The sequence below is a fragment of the Gallus gallus genome, chromosome 7 (assembly GCF_016699485.2).
Source record: "Gallus gallus isolate bGalGal1 chromosome 7, bGalGal1.mat.broiler.GRCg7b, whole genome shotgun sequence".
NCBI lineage: Eukaryota > Metazoa > Chordata > Aves > Galliformes > Phasianidae > Gallus > Gallus gallus.
Window position 1 is genome coordinate 25,648,997 of NC_052538.1, and position 23,201 is coordinate 25,672,197.

Consider the following 23,201-nt stretch of genomic DNA (forward strand, 5'->3'; position numbering starts at 1 on the left):
GAACTCACCCCCATATATATATATATATCCATATATTCATTCAACTGGGATGGGTGCACCACTGGGACTCAGGCATTACATTTAACTGTTGCCTTTAAGAACTTCCTCACTGAGAGTGAGCAAGAGGAACATCACCTGCGGGTGTGAGTGCCCAAAAGGTCATGGATTAACGTTTCTCAGTGATGCTCATCACATCCACCTTCTGGCATGTGAGGCTCTCCATGGCTCCTGCTCTGCAAATTAGCATCATGCTGCCTTAGAGGCAACACAAGAGGGGCAATGCCTACTTTCCTCACAGGTTGCTTAACAAGTCATGTGCTACCAGCCAGATGACTCTACAGTGAGTTAACAGCGTATTGCCACTTTGTCCCCGTGGCACTAAAAGTGATTCATGCTGGGTTATGAGTGAAAGCTAAGTTGCTTCACTGCCTTAGTCACTGTCTACTAATAGCGGTGGGTTTGCTTGAATTTGCTGTGGTGGGTGGGCTGGGGACCATTTTTTTATGTGGGCTTTAGCTCCAGTCCATCCAGTGATATACTGGCACAGGCTGCCCAGGGTGGTGGGGGGGGGTCACTGTCCCTGGAGGTGATCAAGAACCACGGAGATGTGGCACTGAGGGACATAATTAATGAGCATGGTGGGGATGGGTCAGTGTTTGGACTTGGTGATCCTAGAGGTCTTTTCCAACCTTAATGATGCTATAGTTCTATGATATATGAAATAGGAACAAAACACCCCAGACCTTGTCTTCCTGCTGCAATTAAGTGTTTGACCCACACGTGAATTCTCCATCACAGACTGTCTTCAAGGTCAAGTCAGACAGTGATCTACCAGGAATGCAGATAGACAACTCCCCAGTTATTTTGGGAAATGCTTGCTACCATCGTAAAGCAGAACAGCTATTCTGTCACAGCTTCCCATGAGTAAGGACATCCTTGCTCACGGGAAGCCTAACCCACCCCCCAAACAATCCTGGAGTACCTCACACAGTTGTGTTATTCTGGGGAAGATAGGAAAGAAGCAGCACCCAAAGCAGCTTGCTGACCGACCATTTCTGATGTCAGCTACATGGCAGCAAGATCAAATTTCCTCATGACAACCGAGAAAGCATGGACCTCTGATGGGTTTTAACCACAGCCTCTTTTTTTCCCCATTAGTTACTTCAGCAATCACCAAATTTACACCCATATTCTCATGTGAATTTCACTTCTCCAAGGCCACACCTGTAGAGTAAGCAACCATTTCTGCCTCAAGAAACAACAGTTGTGGCTACATAAACCCCACCACGAAGTGAGGTAGATCTGTTGGAAACTGGGAGTGGTTCTGGAATAATTTTTGCTTGGGACAACATTCTTAGTCCTGGGTCAGCTGTGCCAAAGTGCTGTCCTTAATGTTCGCAGCCTCCATGCTTTTGTACTGAGCTTTCCTTCCCTGGGCTGCCACTGCCACACAGCCTCTCGTTTTTTACTCAACTTTTCCCTGATTTTACTCCCATGAGTTGAATTACTGGGTGATGTCAAGGAGATCTTCATTCCCAAAGTAGTGCCAATCATCCAGAAATTTTTCCTTGGGGAAGATGATAGGCTTTGATAACTCCTTGATGAGGAAACTCCTCCTAGCATTGCATGTGCTCAAGGCTATCCAACGTAAGGTTTCTAGCACCTCTCCTCTTACAGCCCTTGCTGTTATATACTAAAAATAGATGCAGAAATCATTGCAGAATCAACTATTTCCTACCTAGGTAAGCCTGGAAGTATTCAGCTCCTTTCGAAGAATGAGAATGAGGAATGTTACTCCTCTGCCTGCTCCATAGCTGGGACTAACACTTTCAACTGAAAGACTGCATTGTTTTATAAATTGGAAAATTAATTTTGAAATGTTTGCTTGCTGTTGAGGATTTATATGAGATTAAGCCACAGCTTTGGCTTAGGAGCTCTACTCTTGGACCTTGGCTCTCCTCACCCACGACCAGCTCTTTTCAGCTCCCGTCCAGTCATAACCACAGCTTCTAGGCATGTTCCCAAAGAGGTCTTTTTCTTATGAGCTTCCCTCCCAGTGTCTGCGTTTGGCAGGGCTCGCAGATTATACACGACCTTGTTTCTGCATTGTATCGCTGTTTCTGCATTGCATCGCTGAGAAACGAAGCCAGTCCCAGCAAGAAGAGATGGCTGCAGGACACTTTGCTACGGCCAACCCTCTTTCCCCAGCACCTTGCAGACTTCTTTCCTGTTGATTTTGAGAGGGCACTCAGCACCATGCAGCTGCAACACATGGCTGTCCTGCACACATCCACGCCAAGCAGAGCAGAGACGAAACACAGGCTTCTTACAAACAGGTTTATTTGCATTTTGACTGGAGCACAGATTCTAGATACAGATTTCTTCTGCACAACAGTACAATAGCCAGTGCAAAATATGCTTTTTTTTTTTTTTAATTCATGTACAAAAAAACCAAACAAACTAAAAGACAAAAAGTGTGGCAGTATTTACTCACAACTGGTATGCCTCAGCCTCCAATCCACCCTCCTCTATTCGCCCTCACTCATCACGCCAACTTTGGGGTCAGCATCGCCCATCTCCAATGGCTGCATTGTCAGTGAAGAGAAGTAACTCCCATAGCCCTTTGAAAGACAAACACTAGCCCCAAGCAAACTGGGAAAACAGCAGGCTACTCAAGGAAAAAACTTAGGCACACCGGCTGCTTACCTGCTCTCCCCACACAGAGCAGAAGTATTTTGAGGGATGGCAAAGAAAGAAAAAAAAAAAAGGTACAAATCAGAAATGCACAAAAAATTAGGTCCCAGCTTAACCTATTTTTAAACAGAGGCAAAGATATTGAAATACACCTCCAGTGTGCCTTCTGATATTCACCCACAGGAGCAATGATCGACACCAAATGCACACTCCCCACTGGGAACAGTACCCTCTGCTGTCAAGCACATAATCTTAAGAAAATACGTGCACTACTAGCATAGGGTAAAACCATTTCATAACTGAAGGGGAAAGGCAAGCCACAGTCTGAATACAACTATTTTTCTGAGAACAGTTGAAAAATGAGAACAGAGACAAAAAGAACTGTCCCAGTCATCCACCAGACGGTTGCTAAAATATCACCAATGCTTAAGCAATGTAACGTCAAGGTAGGAAAGTCACCGTACAGCTGTTCTGCTTAGGGAGTAACTCTTACTAACTGAAAAGCATTGGGCCACCAATTTATCCATAACTAATTTTCAGAAGCTGTAATATAAAGCTGCAGTGGTAACTCAAGAATGCGCTCATCTTCACCGAGGCTTGGGATTTATATTGCAGAAGTTCATCAAATTTACATCACTCCAAGTGTACCATGCCCAAATCACCCCATGGCTCCTATTGTAGACTTTTTCTACCCAAAGAATGACTGGACTTTGAAGCTTGATCAACAAGAGTTCTTTACATTGAACTGTAGTTAAACAAAGTAGAGTACCACTTAAAGTCAAAGGACACAAGTACTCAGTACATATATGTGTTGAAACAATACAGCATGTATGTGTTCACGTCTACATGCATAAATATGTATATGTTACATTATAAGGAGTGCCTTTCAGAATTTCTCAACTGCAAGAATCTTTTTACCACCTGCAAATCCTGAAAGTTCAGTTCAGTACATTCCACACCAAGATGAAGGGCACTTCAGTATTTTCTAAATAGAATTATTTTTTATATTTTATTAAATTCACCTATTCTTCTATACTTTCATCCCCAGCAGGCCCACTTTTACTCATAGACTTATGTTCAATGACAGCTCACTGAGAAGTGGACAGGCTGGGACATCACAACATCACGCTACTTGTTAAAACTTGTGCCACCCAGAGCTGATAAGGGTCTGCAGAGCTAAAAAAGTCTCATTTAAATTACTTTGAGCAGGAGGTTTCAATTCCTACTTCTGAAAAAAGAATTAGGGACTGAAAAAAAATAAAATAAAAAGAAGATATAAAATGTAACAGGCACTTAAGAGCAGTGTAAATCCAAAACCCTCCTAGGAGGCTCATGCAGGAAAAGCAACTTATCTCCCATACCTTTAGCCTACGTAGAATTTAGACATCTAGCCCAGATCAATTATTTGTGCTTCTTTCATTCTTGAAGAGAAGGTTTTCCTAACACCCAGAGATGCAACAAGTGGAAGTAACTTGTCATTCTTCTAAACACTGAGCTAGCTGGTGTCTAGATCTTTATGGGTGTGTATGCTACTGGAACACAAGCCTCCAAGTTCCCGTTGGGACAAAAGCTCAGCAAGGACTAGGTTCAACTCTGTCAAGTAAGCATAAGCCTTACATACACATTAGTTACACAGCTTAACAAACGAGCTAACATAGATAAAAACAGTAGAGCCCACCTAGTAAGACAGCATTCCTACTCTATATAATTGTTTACTCTGGAATACCTTCTTACAGCATGGAAAGGAGAACAAGATATATTGTCAAATTCATCCTTACATCAGTATAAAATTATTTGATTTAAAGAATCTAAATATAGCAAAGTCCTAACAGAGTTATTCGTGTTCAGAATTAATCAAGCAAGTGCTACTGAAATAGCATTAGGACTTCCTCATATACTTCCTTATAGCAAGACTTGTTTCTAAAATAACTAAGAACAGGTTATATTCTTCAAAAATAAGTGAACAGTCCTTAGTTCCTAACCTTGTCTCTGTCCTTCCTTTGCACTGCTGTGTTTCAGCGCCGCCATGTCCCCAGAATTTCAGGGCCATCATGTGGAAGTGAATCAGCTACTGACTACGCTCTTCCTATCAACTCCAATCTGCCTTTCAAATTGCTCTCATCAGGTCAGATTCACCTCACTGAGTCATGTACACAAGCAGCTATGCTAGATATACAGTACTTGGCCAATATGATAAGAGAGCATGAAAAAACATAGCCAATCTTCTGAAACATCTTCCATAAAAGAAACGAGGCAACAGCCCTGGTACACAATGGCATGTACGTAGTGGCATGCAGAGCAGGCTGCAGCACCAGGTGACACGTATGCCTTGCAGACAGAATAAGGAACATCTGCATCATCATTCAGTGCAGGTCAATAACCACAACTTCTATCATTTATGTACTTTCCTCAGAGCAGCGACACAAAAGGGATAGATGAAGGAAACACAGACGTAGCTCTGTAGCACCTACATCACTTGGCAGCAAGTGCATACTGGAAGAAATGAAACTGCCCTCCCTCTTTAGGGGAGTTTAGAGCTGAGGGTAGCTGCAGGGAAGCGGTCCGCCTTCCACTGTGGCTCACCTTGGGACAACGCTCCTACCTGCTTAAGTGACAAAAAGGCCAGCAAGAACTGCCTGATCTGGGTGAGAAGACAAAAGAATAGAATAGTTCACTTGGAAAGGACCTTCTAAGATCGCCTAGTCCAACTGCCTGCCCACTGCAGGCAAGTCAAAAGTTAAAGCGTGTTATTGAGGGTGTTGTCCAAACGTCCACTCATAGGCATAGGGAAACAACCACCTCTCCAAGAAGCCTGTTCCAGTGTTTTACCAGAAATAAAGGTTTTGGTCACACATGGGCTCTCCTTCAGCTGCAGTTTCACTTCAACGCAAGGGTCAAGTTTCATGTGGCTGCAGCTTTCTCTCAGAAAGATGATGTTTTCCATCTTCCAAAAGAGCATTTCTTCCCTCAAAGACTCCCCCAGCCACTGTTTGGCCACACCTCACTCCATGAGACCACATGCAACTTTCTCACCTGCACCGCCTGGTCCTTAACAAAGCAGCCTCAAGTTCCTTCACTTACATCAAGGGGTGGAACTGCCATCTCCCAAAGCCTGAGAGTCACTTCAGATAAATGCTACAATTCATGGAGCATCAGGACAGCCAGTTGTGCAAGATCGTGCCTAAGTATGCAATTAGAGAAGTTGGCTGAAGCTTTTCCCATTGTAGCATAGTTTTCTATTCTGGTATTATTTTTGGTGTAAAGAAACTGGTGGGGATGGGTGGTTGTTTTTGCACAAAACTTGATGTTTTTAATGAAAAAAACCCGTTGCTTTTCCTCAGTATTTTGCTCTTTATTTCTGTAGGGAAAATTTGAAACGCATCATTTCTGTCAGAGAAAAACATCCATCCGTGTCTGTCCGAATTCCTCCAGTGTCAGCTGGGAGCTGTAATTCACAGGCTGCACATCCCCTTCTTTCCCAGAAGGCTGAGCTCCCGGGCACCCCTCCAGCCTTCGTGACGCATTCTTCCCTTTGATGAACCCGCAAGTAAGCACATCATGGGATCGGACACCCAGCCAAAGAGCTCAGCCCCAAGGGAGACATGGCGCTCAAGGCACTTGAATGGTAATTTCTGAGGTCTGCAACAGTAGCTGAAACTGATGCTGCAGTAAGGGTCAAATGGATTTAATTAAATATTTCCATTTCAAAACGCTAGAATTTTTTTATTTAGCGTTTTCCAACTGATTATTTCTCATTAAAAAAAAAAAATTCCATTCCAGGAAAATTTTTGGTATTTCAGCTTTCAACCCAGGTGAAATGAAAGATGCAAGCAGAACGGTTTGATGCTAGATGGCCATTTGGTTTGGGAGACAGCCTTATTAATTACCTGCCAAAAAACCAAAAGACTCCCTCCATGCAAGAAGGGTGTTATCCAGTTTGCCTTTGGACATCAGCAGAAGCCACTTTTTTTTTTTTTAGCTACATGGAGCCTGGATGGTTTCCCCAAAGACCAAGAGAGGGTGGGGTTGACTGTAGTTGAGAATATTTGAAACAGGAGTCAAGAGTGAAAAAACAAGAATACAAGCAGCAGCAACTAAGCTGATCCATTACCCAGGCTCAACCTAAACACAGTTGTACATACTGTACTAATTTTCTCCTCCTAACTACTCACTAGGATCAAAAAATCTCATTCCCAGTTACAGTTAAAGATAGCAATTAATGAACGCTTTGTAGTGTGGAATAAACCCATGGTATGGATTCGTCAACAGCTCTGTAGCTTTCAATATTCAAAACATTGCCTTGGAAAATCCTCATACACTCAATGCAAGGAGGCTATTTTAAAGCTCAAGACGGAATACAGTACTGAACTGCTTGCCTCAGGTTGTATGTTCCCCCTTGAGCCCCGCAAAACTGTCCTGCTGGATGGGTGTTACAGAAGCTCTGTCAGGTCAGACCAAGGTCTCTGGACTTTAAGTCCTACAGGTGGAAAGCAGCTAATTGCAAACTTCCAGGATTGACACTCTGAGCAGGGACTGGGCATCAATTGTATTCTCTGCATTGCTCAGTCTGATGTAGGATTAAGCCTCAAGCCTTCCACCTCAAAGAGTAAAAGAGGATCCCCAGGGAGCCTATGTCCATCAGCAATGGGGTGTGTGGTAAAAGCCAAGAAAATAAAATAAAATAACAAGTCACATTCAGAACTGTAAATAAATCAATTCACCCAGCCACGAGGGGTCTAGAGAATTGTTTTTTGTTTATCTTTCCCTTTAGTACAAGGCAGATGTTTCTAAGCAATATGCAGAAACCTCAGTTTTTAAGACTGTAGAGGAAGGGAGGGAGGAAGAAACATGTACAAGCTTTGAGAGTGTTCTCAACTTCAGGTTCAAAACAAAGAAAAAAAAAAAGAAAAAAGAATATCTGCAAAAGCAAGTTTTTCCTTAAGCTGTTTGGTAATTCTTAGTTCATAGGAACATTTTATCCAGAAGGTTCTTCATGTTTCCAGTCTAGGTTGTAGCAATCTCAGTGAGGCACTAAATTTTAGGCTGTCAAAGTCTTTCTGTGCAGCAGGGTCATTTTAAAATGATGTGGTAGCCATCATTGCTTTCAGCTGTAACAAAGAAATGCAAAGCATTTTTTCATTGATTTTAGAAATTAACAAGGATGAATAACTCCAGATTTTCTTAGTTTTCACTAGTTTGCATTCTTATTGCAGAACACATTCATGACAATCAATGTTGAACATCTAGGTCAAAGCATTTACATAAAAAAAACAGAACAACATACTAGCATTCCTCTTTGCTTTAAGACATTCTGCTCATTTACGTCAGAAATGTTGGTGGAATTATGGAAATCTTATAACAGTGTAACAAATGAAAATAGGTATCAGTCTATCAGTAAATTGATGCAACTTCTGGACTTCCTTCAAAAATTACATTAGTTTCCTCTTCAGGACACCAGCATTGAGTTTGTGCAAAAATTTAGTTCCACTAAACAGAGAAAATATCTTTAGAAACATGTAATAAGAGCACCAATAGTTACCTTTTAATGTGCTGATAACAAAACAAGATTCATCCTGGAAGTTTTGCACCATCTGAAGGGAAGAAGAAACCAACCAACATTTTTAGCCATTTAATTCAAATTTCTTTCCAGTGTCAATACTAACTTTAAAGAAAAGTGATCAAACAAAACCTAGTGTCTATATATTTCTCAGTAACCCTGTCCATAGATTATTAGAAGTACATGAGTGATTACATGAGGTCCTTGCAGCTGCTAATGTACTTAAGTGAAACTTACATTGAAGTGCTTTGCCTGGAACTGATCTGGCTGGTTCAGCGTTTTACCCATCCTATTTGCAGCTCCTGATCCTGCAATTTCTTTCAACACTCCAGCTAGTCTATTAAGTCCATTAAGAGACAATCTTTAAAGGATGCTACACCATTTCAGTCTGAAAACAGGCCCTCTCCTAAAAGCCAGCAAGCATAATACACACATACACACAGGTGTATGTATACATGCAAACATTCAGCAGAACCATAAAGCTCAGTTGTGTTTACGTTAGGCTCTGGGATAATACCTAGAGGTGTTGAGCCCTGAGAAATAAGCTCCTTGCTGAGTAAAGGAACATTGTTAATATGAAGTCATTTCAGAAGTGTTCAACCAGTTATTTCGACCAGACAGTAGCCAGAAATGCTGTGATTCAGTGGTTAAGAGATTCAGCTCAATTCAGGTCTGATCTGAACTACTCACTTAAGCTTCATCCACTGTAAATATTTAATCCCATCCCAGAGCAGCTGTGTGGAAGCAAGGAAGTGAATTACTTCCTGGAGGTGTCTCCTGCAGCTGGAGCAGACATCAAACACCTAACTTCAGAATGAAGGTGATGAGAACCTCTCTGTGATCAGCCAGAAAATCCAGCTTTATTCAAAACCTTTCTCCTAACTACTGAAAACTATTCAGTATATAAAGTAGAGCACTTTCCAGCTGTAAGCCCTCACAATAAACACCCTCTTCACCTGCTCCTGCAGATCAAACTTCACTGGCCAGTCTGTGTGCCTGCACCTAATGATGCATGAAGTACATTCATACAGTGCCTCACTCTTGCCACTATACCACCAGAACAAGGAGAAAAAAAAAGAACTCCCAAAAATAAAGCAATAGGCATTGTTAATAATTGACTTAAGTAAATAGTTAGAGCCTTATACCCAAGCTAGATCAGGCAATTCCCCTACCAAGAGTTGCCTTCAAGCACTTCACGTCCACAAAGCATTAAGGTTTCAGATTTAATCAGGCTGAAATAGCAAGGAGACTTCAGGAATAAGCATTACACCCTTCATTTTAGGCTCCTGTTGAGACCTATGCTCTGCTTCATTTGTTTTAAAAATGTTTCTTACATATGAAGCTCCCTAAGTGATTCTGGTGCATTAATGAGTAAGTCATTTAAGGGGGGGGAAAAGAGGAAGAAGGGCAACTTGCTATTAACCTACAAGTTAATGGAATGGACTAAATTAAGCCATCATATAATGGGACACAAGCAGTTAGCAGAGGTTCATGAAATCATAGTGTGCATTTACACAGTGCTAATTCTGACCTGATAGTCACTCAGTCATTACTTGGCTCTAATGACCGGCCAAGATGTAAGATTAATTGCTCTAAAGATTTGCAAACTTGTCTTCTCCAGAAAACTTTTCTATTCATTTCTAAAGGATCTTGCTTCAGATCTTCATTTGGGAATTTGGTTATGCAGCCAAAATGAAAAGGAAATATATGTTCTATAACGCAAAAACTTTAAAATCACAAAGTCAATGTTACACATGAATGATATACGTTATTTGCTTTAACTTTTTGGGATTAATGATCTTGCAAAGTTTCCTCGAAAATTCATTCCATAATTTAAAAGGTCGGTCTTACTTCAAGAAGTCAGACAGCTGTTACAACTCTGGTAGTTTGCTTTAAATCCTTACCTCATTGCTCACTAATACATGGATCCCTGTGGGCCCCTGACGATAGATTCGATTTATCTGCTGTGGAGAAATGCTGTACAAGTTTGCAATCTTCTCCATTAATTCCAAGGTGGTCAACTCTTCCAAGAAGATTGCATGATATACTGCAACAAGTTGAAAGCGATTACAGAGTAATTATAGAGTAGTAATTACAGATAACACCAAGATGTTCAATATCAACTACCAAATGGGTTTAAGATCAAGGTTCAAATCCTGACAGTAAGGAAGCAAGCTTAGTACATTCAAAGATGCCCCAAATAAGACACTTGATGATTTGTATAAGACTTAATATTTGGGTTCAACAGGCAAATAAGACCCATGTCAAATTTGCCCAGAGGAAACCACAGGGACTAATGACAACATGTATCATAGGGCACAAAAAAATAATTCCCTTACAGGGATGTTAGTATTGTTGGATAATCTACTTTTAAATCTTGACATTTTAAGCCTCTGATAAGTAGAAAAATACATGATAAGTTGTTTCATAGAAGTATTATTTTATTAGATGTTATAACCTAACAATATCAAAACTGGGATAAATTGGGCCTCTTTAAACACATAGGATACCAAGCTGTACCATGCAACAGAGCTCAGGCAGAAAGTAGTCTTTTCAGAAAACAAAATCCATACATAAAAGCTTACCGCAAAGACTGCCATCTCCATTCTCTCGTTTTTGGTGAAGATGGGATCTGTTTTGCTCTGGTTCTTGACAGACATAAATTGTCATCTTGGGCCTTACATTTCTATGGATTATTAAAAGAGTAATGAGTTACTATGATCTAAAATTGTTCCACTCAGCTCCAAACACTGAAAGATGGAATCATTTGGACTGTGCATAAATAACAAACTAAGTAGAATAGCCTTGATTCTGGTGGCTAAACGACTTAGGAGGTCTGGTAAAGGCCCCTTGGGAGGTGGTGGCAGACTGTAGAGCACCTTAACCTCCTTCAGGCATGGATAAAAATAAACAGTATTCAGCATTTGCAAAACAGTTCATCAAACCCTTCTTTACTGATTTAAATTCTGACCAAATGAAGAATTTAAGATGTTGTTGCCATTTAAATTAAGTTTTAGAGTCATTTGAGGCTCTAGATTTATTTGTTTGTTTGTTACTGTGATGGAGATGCAAGATGGAGTATTGTAGGCTGTGTCGCATAGGAAGTAGATGCAAACTATCAGGTGATAGCAAATAAACTACTGGAGATCCACATTATGCTGCTTCATTTTTAACTCGGGTGAGAGTTTGGTAGCATTTCTGATCTGTGCTTGGATTTGAATACCATTGTCATCTCCAGCCATTAAAACTACCTCTGGAGCTCTAAGTGCTACAGCTCTAGGATTAACTTATAATTAACACTAGAAATGTATCAGTTGGTGCTGCCGTAACAAGGAAAGTAGGAAGGAAGAAGTACAAACCTTCCTTTGATTGCATTAAACAGCCGAATTCCATCAGCAGGCCCACAGATTTGAACAAAATCTTCTTTGGACATCTTCAGTAAGTCAGCACCTACATATTTCAAATTGGTTTTTTTTCAGAAGTTAAGCAAATCTTAGCTTCCAAGTTGCATGTATGGGTGACAGGAGAGGGAAGGGAAAGGGAATCCACAAAGTTAAATTAGATAGATTGGACAGGCTGCAAATTCAGAGAGATGTATGGTGCAAATCAATCATTGAGTAATAGAGTGCTAGAAGCCATCAAAAGAGCTGTAGCACACAGAAAGATATTCAAACCAAAACAAAAACAAGCTTCATTAAATGTCTCAATTTGCTTTGACTGCCACATTCACCAGACTGCCTCAGAGAAAGGCCCCTCAAGGCTTCAATGTCTTTAATACTACCCCATTCCATCATCTTACTGCTGTGTACAACTACCTAATGGAAGGGTACAGCGAAGATGGAGCCAGACTCTTCTCAAAAGTGCATAGTGACTGGGCAAGGGACAGCAAATGGAGGTTGGAAGATGGGAAACACAGATTAGGTAAGAGGAAAAATTTTTTTCACTGTGAGAGTAATCAAGTATTTGAAGAGATTATACAGATCATAGAATCATGGAATGGTTTAGGTTGGAAGGGACCTTTAAGATCACCTAGTTCCAACCCCCTGCTATAGGCAGGGACACCTCCCTCTAGACCATCTTGCTCAAAGTCCCATCCAGCCTGGCCTTGATTGCTTCCAGGGAGGGGGCATTCACAGCCTCACTGGGCAACCTGTTCCAGTGTCTCTCCAACCCTCACAGTACAGAATTTCTTCCTGATATTTAGTCTAAATCACAGATTGTCCAGTCTTGGAGATACTAGGAATGCAACTGCACATGGCCCTAAGCAATCTCATCTAACTGGACTCCCTTTAAGCAATGTGCTAGAGCTAAAGAACTCAAGAAGTCCCTCCCAACTTCACTTCCTTTATTTCTACAATAGATTGCTTAGCATTTGCTAAAACATACAAGTATACTGGATCAGATCAGTGAATCCACCAACACTGGCCAGCAGCAGATGCTACTGACAGGGAGCATGAGCTGGACTTACAAGAGAGAATAAACACAAAATGATTAGATTATTTAAACTCACCCGAAAAACTTGAGAAGAGTCTACAGAATGGAGAGAACCTATTACGATGAAGCCACTGCTGGGCATCTTGAATAGAAGCAGAAGGAAGGAGATGCTACATTGCAAAAAGAATAAGAAGGTCTTGAAATGAACTGTTCACCAGTGTCCTAAAAAAGAAAAGCACCACATTAACATGATCTCAAATACTTACATCATTGCTGGGAGGCAGGAGCTCCACTTGGTGGGTTGGAGAACTGTTGCTAAAAAAAATTGTGTGAAGTCGGAAGAGAAAAAAACAAAAACATTATTTTAAATTTTGCATCGCAGTGTCCAACCTCCTCCCCCTCCTCTACTGTCACAAGTCACATACCAACTTGGCTTTCACCTCTACCAGATTTTTAAAAAGGTGTCCAAAATCCAGACCAAGGACAAAAAAAGAACTGACTGAATATCTGCTTGAGATTTCTGTTGCTCAGTTGAGCTCTAACTCAACACTGAGAGAAAAATTTCAGTCCAGTTATCTCATTCAAGGTATTCTATACAAGTGACTTAATCACGTGACCCCATCTAATTATGCAAGTTGTGATCCACCAGCATGGCGGAACTCAACCATTCTATGAGCAAGAAATCCCCTAATGTTGTCTAACAGCAATTCTTACTAAATTTGAATAATAAAGGACCTTCTAATTCAGCTCTGGTGTTATTTTAAACGTAGTAAGCTGCAGGTTAACTGCATTAGACAAAAGCACATTTCTAGTAGACTCTCTCAAAATATTGATAGGATTTTCATAGAATCATAAGGGTTAAAAAAGACCACTAAGATCACCTAGTCCAGCCATCAACCCATGCCCACTAAACCCTCAGTGCCACATCTACCCTTTTCCTGAACACCTCCAGGGACAACAACTCCACCCCTGAGCAGTCTGTTCCAATACCACACCACTCTTTCAGAGAAGAGATTTTTCCTAATATCCAATCTGAGCATTTTCCCATAGGATTAATAAGCTACCACTGGAAAAAAAATGCTCAAGAAATCTCTCTGCTAATACTGTTTTCTGTCATTTCAGTGCTCGTCTTTATCCATAGGTTGAAGTTGCTTATTGAAAATCTGTGATACAACATCAATTAATGACTTATATGGGAACCTAACAAGGTTGAAGAGTCCTGGAGGAGGAATGGAAAGGGCTACAACAGAGTACTAAGGGGAAATGTGTTGCAGAGATGACTCAGAGGTACTGAGGGTCCCTGCTGCGTATTTCAGCCATCAACTATCATCTTGCATATTTTAGAACCATTAAAATTATTTCTTTATGATGGCAATATTAATGAATTAAACATGTCTCCTTTTATCCTTCATCCTTGAATGGTTTCTTAGAATTCAGGCTGTTTTACTGCATACAGCTTCTTAAAAACCCATTCAATTGCGAATGCAGCACACCATCTTAAGTTAAACGGGAGTAATACCAGCTCTGAAGAGATGCTGAATGCCCCTCACGCTATTGCTGGAAGATAGTAGGAATTGCTGGAACAGTGCATAGTGTGTTTCCTGACCTCCACAGAAGAGTAAGAGAGGAAATTCATGGCAGGAACTGCCCTGGTGGTTCTCTGATGATCACTTCCCAGCCATCACACCAGCAGTGGGCATACAAACAGGCCTCTGCATTACAGGGAATTTTTGGCTGCAAGGTGTTAAAATCTATCTCCCTTTCTAGGAAGGGTGCTCAGAAGCTAAACTGCTCCTTGAGCTCTTCCAGGATACGAAATGCCTGGATATATGGTAACATTTGCATATGTTTCACATCAACAGAAAAAGATAAAGCATTTATTTGTTACATACCCATCTCCAAGGTTGAAACTGTTTGGAGAACTGTTGTAGCTTGGAGATGGAGCACTGTTCATTTGATAAGGCAGATCTGGCCAGGGAGAGCACTGTTGGAAGAAAGGCAGCGGGGATACTTTCATGAGGTTGGAAATAAAGGATTTGATTCTCCTCTCATACCACATTCATGCTGTTGCCACGCCACTAACTTCAGCTCATCACTCCTGCTGGGAGGAAGAGACGGGCCGTGGATCCTACACTGCACTCCAAGCAGGCTGTCAAGGGGCCAGATTGATTCCAGTTGTGCATTCCACATTTCTCCCATTTCACAAAGCCTGTCCCCAAATAACACTGGGCCAAAGTGTGCACAGCTGTAAGTCAGAGCAATGCCAGTAAGTCAACTCAGACTGAAAGCAGCAATGATACAGAAATACTCCTGGTCTCAATTATGAATCCCTAATTAAATCCAGGCAAGAGTGACAAATACGCTCCAGTGGCATTGCTTCAGGTTTATACCAGTGAAAAAGCAGAATTTGAACCAGCCTGTTAAAACCTCTGGCTATTAGTTGAAGAGCTCGAGATACAAATGCTTATTACATGGGAAAAAGTTTAAAATAAGACAGACACAAAGCTACTAAAAGCCTTCACAAACAAGACAAATTCTATACTCCATCATAAAGCCAGAACAACCAGCTAGAGCTGGTGACTCTGCTCTGTATTTATGCCACAGTAATCAGTAGGAGAAATCTAGCCCTGTAGAAGCCCCTGCCATCAAGAGCTCAAGAAAATGCTCTGCAGGATCCTTGTTTGCAACGATAAAAAGAAGACAAGCTGGAGTTTTGGAGTTTTATCACCTCCACATACAGCACTAGCAAATATTTAACTCTTTAGCAACCCACGCTTCCCTGTGCAATATGTCAAAGTGTATCAGAGCTAATAGCAAGAGTTTAGGATCTGCCAACTCAGTAGAATTAAGTCTGTGTACACAAGAGCCTCATTAACAGTCACCATGGTGAGTTAGAAAACACCCTGGTTGCTTCTGGCAACTTGAGGAAAATCGAGTGGGAGGGGCTGGATCTCACAGGAAGTTTACTTAAATTAAGAAAAAAATCCTCAATTTCAGAAGTCCATTAAGCCACTTCAAAATAATAATAGTAATAAAAAAAGAATTAAATCAAACTACAAAACATTCCCATAGGGAGATGGAACAGCGCTTTTAAACTCTTGTTTTCAGCCCCTTTCCTTAGTAATCCTGCAGCCTGGGATGAGCTTTATACATACATCTTTGCAATGAGGGGACGGGGGTCAACACGTTAATCCCTATGCTGGATGACAGTCACATCCACAGAACATAAGACATCCAGATATTCCTAGAGAGTGAGCCAGAATCTTCTAAGAGCTGGTGTGTGACAGTAGCCTCCAAGGAACAATCGCAGAAAAGCAGACTGATAATTTAATCAGTCAGGCTATTCATGTGTTCAACGGCCCCATGTCCAACACGAGCCTGTGCCAGACAGTTCTGAAGAAAATACCTCATACAGCTGGCATCTAAGTGCCATAACAAGTGCCCAGGAGCATGGCAGAAGATAGAGAAAATGTTTCTTTTAAACATGGGCTGTAAAGGGCTGGTTTATACCCTGAAACATAGGAAAGTTTGACATCTTTTATAAACTTCAGCAGTGAGAGACATGTTAGAATTTCACTAAGCTCTCTGGTTCCGTCAGATCTTGGCATAAGAGTCCCCACAAGAATCTCAAAGGCTCAGTTAGACTGTATTTGCTCTGAAATCTGTTTCCCAATATGCTCAAGTGGTACAACATATGTTTGAAACATTTTACCTCTGTGAGAATAGTTGTCTCATAGGAAGGCTGATACTTCTCCTTCTCTTGGGTGGTCTTCTTCTCCATTTTTTCCCTGTCAGTCTTCTGTTTTCTGTCTGCTCCTTTAGGCTATAAGCACAAGCACAAGCTTTCCCTTATGCCAAGTATTACAAGTTTGGAAACAGAAGCCGACAGATTTTTTTCTGATCTGTTCACAGAAGACTCCTTAAGATTTATGGGGGCTCTACATATGGAGCAAGACCAGATCTGCATTTTCCAGACAGGAAAATTAATCTCTCAACCATTTCTATATCACCATCCCCTCCCAATTACCTCCTACTGCAATTCGAAAATAAACTGATCACAATCTTGAGATTTGATCAGTATTTCAGACCACGAACCCCCTAAGTTATGCACATTGACTGCATTTGCACCATCTCTTCAGGAACAGGAATGATACTGCTCATAGGAGCAGAAGTGGACCAGCAGACCCTTTGAGCAAACAGAGCTACAAAAATCATGTCGTTCAGTGGCTCCACGTTTGCCATGCCCATTTAGGAGCTTTGGAGATGTACACAATCATCTTTCTCTCCTCCAAGTAGCAATGAGAGGAATTGTGTGGCAAACAGCAAAGGGTATTCAAGATCTCCAAGTTATGCTCTCACTGTTCATGGAAGATTGAATCAAAGAAAGTGGCAATGTCCATGCTTTCCTGATTGCCTAGACACTCAATCACAGTGGATTGTCAGAAAATTGTCAGCATAATATGTTGACTCAAAATGACTTAGAACAGTATCCTCTATATTCCTTAGAATTTGGACTATGCTTTGTATCACTTTTAATACACAGAATCATAGAATGGTTTGGCTTGGAAGGGACCTTTAAGACCATTTAGTCCCAGCCTCCCTGCTACAGCAGAGATACCTACCTATACATCACCCTCAGGACACGAACTAGAAAAAGGCAATGGCTCCTGGACACTACTCAACTGTATTACACAGAGATTTATTTTGTGCACCAACACACGTCTGAGGGGTTTTCATTCCAACGAGTTTGAGTTGTTGGTTTTCATTCAGCATTAAGACAGTACACAGCCCAGATCTCCATCTGCATACTGTTCAAGGCACAGTGCACTGGCACCAGTGTCAGCATGACACTCAGGTCATTCAAATGTAACTAGAATTGCTGTGTAGTTCAGGGCTTATGTTGCTCTGTGTGCAAGAGTTCTGTTTAAGATTTTAAGCATATCCAGTTAAAAGTCTGTTCTTTTACTGTGCTATTGGCACTACTCCTTCACAGTTTACAAACTGTGAATTTAACTGTTCACTTTTCTTTAATCTAGCTGATGACAAAGCCAAAATTACTTCATACCTTGAACACCTTGATCTGGCAGCTGGCAGAATGCAAGTGCTCTGTGTATTCACCATTTTCATTCTGCTTAAAGGTGTCGATCTGCACCCGGAAAGGCACCCCTTTCTCTCCTCCATGTTTCCTTGGAGTAAATTCTGTGCTGATACAATGCACCTGGGAAAACAAAAGCTGTGCTCATCTCTGGAGACTGCTTGAAGCTGTAAAAAACCTGAGTTTTAGACTCCCTGAACTTGCAGGGTTGTCTGAACATGAGGTTTTGACTCCTCCTTAAAACTAAAAGAGACAGAAGAGTTCAAAATATTTACATTTCTTTTCCTCAAGTCAGAAAAAGAAGAAGAATTAGAATCCTAGAGGGAAACAGCATCAGGAAAGCATCCTTTGACTTAAGTAAATCCCACATACAGATTAAAAACAGACAGCTTGCATTTGAGATGAGAAGTACACATGAACAAGGACAGCAAGGCTGTGAACAGCTTCCTCCAGACAGAACTCATGCCTGGGAAGCAACATCAATCTGGATTTTATTGAGGTACTTCTTTTTTCCTTCTCTTCTAAATAGCCCAGCTAGAGCAAATACTACTTCATACTAATATATATTACATACTTAATACTACTAGCAAGTAACCTACTAAAGTATCCTATAAACTAGTTCTAGTTACACTTAAGTTTGAGTGTTATCATTAGCATCTTTCTCTTCTCTTCGTGTGCTGGCTACCTTAACCCTCCTGGTCTTTGTAAGATACCTCACTGCTGTATTTACAATGGGGATATCACTTCTCTCTTACCTGAATGAATGCTGAGGCTCTCTTTGATGGATCCCACAGGAACTCAACAGTGTTCAACTGCGTGGGGCTGGCCCTGGGATCCAAGATTCCAACTGACAGCGGAATATCTGTAGAAGAAAACCCCTAAAATTTTAAAAACATTACATTGAAGAAGAGAAAGCATTTCTATACAATAACGAGATGCACGTGAAAAGCCAAGCCATCCATGATATATCTGTTTGTGACCTACAGTCCTAGATCTATTTCCCACCCAAAGACATACAGGTTTCCTAAGAGGGGAGTATATTAAAAAAAACAACAACAACAAAACCACACGTGAAAATACGTGGTACAGCATTCAGCACCTCACTTCCCAACTCTTCAAAAGAACCGAAGTGAAATAGTCTCACCTATATCAAGGATGCGGTCCCCAGGCCGACTCCACCTCCAGCCCTCCAGCTGCTGATGCTCTGTGTATTGCAGGCGTCGGTCATGGAAAACTACACGAATTATACTCTGTTAAGAAAAGATGGCAAGGTGAACAACATGATCTAGAGGCCCTCCTCTTGAGATGACTTTGGTTTTCCAGTGTAGGAGTAGAAGCTGATCTGTTACTTCTACGAGTTTTTAACCCCCATTCATGATGAGAGCAGAGGTTTCCCCTAAGTGACCCATTTTCATGTTTCTCAAATTCCTAAGAGACCCCCAGAGCAAGAGAACACCACGCTTTCCCCTTCACAGGGTACTTCTGCATTGAATAACACAACCCTACACTGCTCTCTGGGCTTTGGTCTGGAAGCACTATAGCAGTGTCCACCTAATGTTAGGTGCCATGCCACGTAAACATCACTATACTGCCTCCACACCCAAAATGGCTCACATGAGGGTGCATTTAAGGTGTCTGTAACACACCCCAACCCTTGTATAGCCCACTCGGATCAGAACATCTGAAGTCCACCTGTCCCTGCAGCAGTGGAACTGACGTGCCCAGACACCCTGTCAGTGGGAATTAAACTTGATTCCAGCCATTAACCACCAGTCGCTGACAATGAATTTGCCCAGTGTAGTTAAAGGAGTATAGAATAGGAAAGCTACCGTAACAGGGGAAGTTTCATCTCTGGCCTGCAATGGTGCATCCATGTCAACAATTGGAGACAATAGGCTGGAATAAGGGCAATCCCCAGGGCAGACAAGTTCAAGGTATCCCTAAATAATAAATCCTTTTGGATACTCAGAGTGCTACACTAGCATGAGATAATGACCCCTTATTTCCCAGTTTCTCAATTCCCTGCTCCTACTGGGGCCTTGCATATCAAATGAGTGAGCAAATTTTGCCAGTGAACCTGAGAAACCCAAGCTACAAAGCAAGCAAGCCACAGTGGGAATGCCTGCAAAATTGGAATCCAAATCCATATACTTCCTGAAATGGGCCAAAAGCCAAGTGTTGACCTGCCTAAACTTGGACAATTGAAGTCCAGATTGGAATCCAAATTTTGCAATTAGTCCCAACTTCTTGTAAGAAATCCTGAGGCAGAACAGCCAAGAATTTGGGAGAGGAAGGCTCGAAGGTTGGATCCAGAAACAAGATCTGGAGCCAAGTTTTTGAATTTGAACGGAAACAACCAAGTTCTATACGTTCAAAATCATGCTCATTACTGAAGTAGACTGGAGCTATGCAGAACCTGTGTGGCAGAACAGTGTGAAGGCCAAGGTCTTCTGCAGGACATGGAATGGAACAACACAAGCGTGGTGCTCAGGGTAAGAAGGGAGGAAGGCCTGTCTCTGCAGTTTTGACCATGTTCACCTCTGAACTTTGGGATTCCCCTGAACCCAATATTCACAGTGAAACTCTGGGGTCATGATCACGAAACAGAACAAAGGTTCCCTTGAAGCCTTGTAAAGCCAAGCTGCATAGTCCCGTGAAACTCCAGCACTCAGAATAACTCCATCAGCCCTGCTCCCATTAAAAACAACAGCAAAGTATCTTCCATTGTCTCAGTGTGAGCAAGGTCAGGCCCTTCATTAGAGGCTGTATGTAGTAGCAGGAAGAAAAGAAATCTATGTTTCTCCTTACCTTTACATATTTTGTGTTTAAATCTTGAAACTCTCCCAATTTCCTATTCTCAAGTAGACGGATTTCATAAGACTGACCTAGAGTTTAAGGAAACATTTCCAAGGTGTTTAATATGTTGTAGCAATGAGAGAGTCATGCTGGCATTTATGTGGCTAATAAAGCATACGTTTGATCAGGGAAAGCTCATTTTTGGTAACATAATGCATTTGCCCCAGTAATAGAGTAGGAACTAAAGCACAGCAGAAATCTGAGGGGAAGGTTTGTCTGTTGGCTGCTCAAAGCACTCAGGCACCAATTGCACTCTGCCTCCCAGGCCTGTTACAGCCTTCTGGTCACCCTCCACAAAGCCACCACAGTGCTTGAGACCTGTTTTCCCTCTACAACAGTGTTGCCTTTATCTGCCCCTTCTACTGCAGCAAAGTTGTGTGAAGAGCTGCTGCACAACAGGTCTAGTCACTGTTCTGCTACAGACAGCAAGGTCAGGGGCTGCAATGTGTTTCAGTGAACCAGAAAGACAAGATTTGTTCCATATGGCCTCAGATGTGGCTGCCCAGTGCACAAATCCTCCTTCAGACACGTGTTGAAAGCAGCACCGCATATTACAGTAGGTGCAAGGACCAATCCCTTTGGAATCCCCACTGAAAGGGAGTTAGACCCCACCACCACCACTCCTTGGCATAGCAGACTCAGCCAGTTCAGAGTTCCTCTAGCTGGTTCATGAAATACCATCGCTCTCCAAGGCTGGCAGTAGGCCAACTATACTGGCGTCCCAAAACCTTAAGCACGAATGGTAAAGGCATTACAAAAGCTTATAGTATCAGACCAACTGCACAACAAATCTATAGCTGGTAAAGAGGCAGGGCAGGAACATAACGTATACGTATCCTCAGTAACTAGTTTTTCTTGCTCAATGTGATATCCTCCCTTTTACTGAAAAAATGCACAGTTACAACAAGGCAAGCACCAAGAGGGAGAGCAGCTTGGTTCTTCTGGTTCAACCAGCTTCTCCTCTGAACCGGCCCTGCAGAAAACTGCAAAGCAGACAGATCTCCCTCTGAGCAGTTGCTACCAGCAGAGAGAAGAATGCTACATTTCTGGCCCTAGAAATAGAAGACTTACATGTCAAAAGGGCACTGCATTTCAGTCAGGTTCCTTTTTGGGCATCTTGGCTCTCCCACTTGCCCTTGTGAGCACAGACCCTATCACTGGAGCACAGATAGCTGTGCCTATTCAGCTGGCTGGGGCAGGGGATGGAGGACAAGAAGGGCCGTATTGGAGCCTCAAATGTTTGCAGAACCCCTATTGACATCAGTAGGAGTGCTGTGCAAACAGGAAGCGACCCTTGAATCCAGCATGTGGCTTAAGGGATGCAGAAGGGGAACAATAAACCATGTGAAGCGCCAAATTAAGATGTGTGTATGCTTCCAGTGCTTAACCCATCTCTTTGCACATAAGTAAACTGAAATCGGAAGAGTGACCTCCCTTTAGAGATCACTGGACAACAGAAGTGGATGTTGTAAATTACAGTGCTGAAATTGAGGCCTTCCTCACTAACACAAGAGGCTCTCTAATGTTCCCACTGATACAGGTTATTATTATTCACTTGGCAGCTTTATGAGAGATGTACAGTATCTCCCCACATAATCAATACTGTATTAATGTAAAAAAAAAAATCAGGCTCAGGTTCACAAAATCAGAGTGATGCAGTGATTCATCTGAAATGAATTTACACAGCCACGCATCTCCTGCATTTGCAATTCGTTCCCAAGCAAACATCAGTCTAACCATTACAGAAAATTAGTTTAGAATTTGAGACCATAAGCTTCTATGAGATAGTAGAATATGTCTATGATTGCATTCAGATGTGGTTACAGAGACACAGAAGTGACGTGACCTGTGCTACAGAGAAAGGCAATGGCTGAGCCATAAGCACTTCCATTCAGCAAGTGCTGCAGGCCTTAGTTTGTTGTGACACCTTTACACTCTGATATATACCCCCACTCTTTGGGCAGCCCAGTTTGCATTTCTTATGAGATGAAAGAAATTAATCAGAATAAAAAACAACGACCATGTTCCTTTCAAACTGATATCAAGAGCTTAAAAACTACACGGCATGCATCTTCCAAGCAGTTGTGTGGGACAGGAGCCATCCTGCAACCCAGCAGGTCACTTGCACCATGCACCCCATCCTGATGGGAGGGATTCTGCTTGGAGTGAGTCAGAAACAGATTCTGCCTGCTGGTAAGACAGAAAACTGTTGTGGAGACAGAGTTAATGATAAATGGAAAGTCAAATAAGAAGTAAAATACTTTGATGAAAGATATATGGGTCATCTGATGTAAGCCACAGTACTCAGTTCATGCCACGAAATGCCTCGTTCAGAACAGTATTTCATGCTATTTTCCCCTCAGCCTCTGAGTGTTCAACTCCAGTTACTACACAGAGCAGTTATCAAAACAAGATGGCTTCCAGCCAAAATTCAAGCAATTTATTTCCCGCTGTGGAACTTTCAGTGAGAATTTGGTCCCAGTTCCTCATACTCCCATTGGCACTGAAGAGCCAAAGGCTAAGAGGTTGCCCAAGGCTCTGGCACACAAAATCCCACACCATTGA

General features: G+C 41.8%; 1 protein-coding gene across 1 annotated transcript in view; it reads right to left on the reverse strand.

The window, feature by feature from the left end:
• Window positions 1-2,323: 2,323 nt before the first annotated feature.
• The window catches only part of TFCP2L1 (transcription factor CP2 like 1), a 34,177-nt gene continuing 13,299 nt past the window's right edge, over window positions 2,324-23,201 (reverse strand). The window contains exons 3-15 of the mRNA XM_422087.8: window positions 20,589-20,665; window positions 18,925-19,030; window positions 18,536-18,642; window positions 17,751-17,903; window positions 16,398-16,508; window positions 14,578-14,669; window positions 12,952-13,000; window positions 12,762-12,855; window positions 11,611-11,701; window positions 10,837-10,937; window positions 10,156-10,298; window positions 8,234-8,285; window positions 2,324-7,802 (exon numbers count right to left, since the gene is read on the reverse strand). Coding sequence (XP_422087.5) covers window positions 7,765-7,802; window positions 8,234-8,285; window positions 10,156-10,298; window positions 10,837-10,937; window positions 11,611-11,701; window positions 12,762-12,855; window positions 12,952-13,000; window positions 14,578-14,669; window positions 16,398-16,508; window positions 17,751-17,903; window positions 18,536-18,642; window positions 18,925-19,030; window positions 20,589-20,665 — 1,214 coding nt within the window. The 3' untranslated portion in view covers window positions 2,324-7,764. The remainder of the gene's footprint in view (window positions 7,803-8,233; window positions 8,286-10,155; window positions 10,299-10,836; window positions 10,938-11,610; window positions 11,702-12,761; window positions 12,856-12,951; window positions 13,001-14,577; window positions 14,670-16,397; window positions 16,509-17,750; window positions 17,904-18,535; window positions 18,643-18,924; window positions 19,031-20,588; window positions 20,666-23,201) is intronic.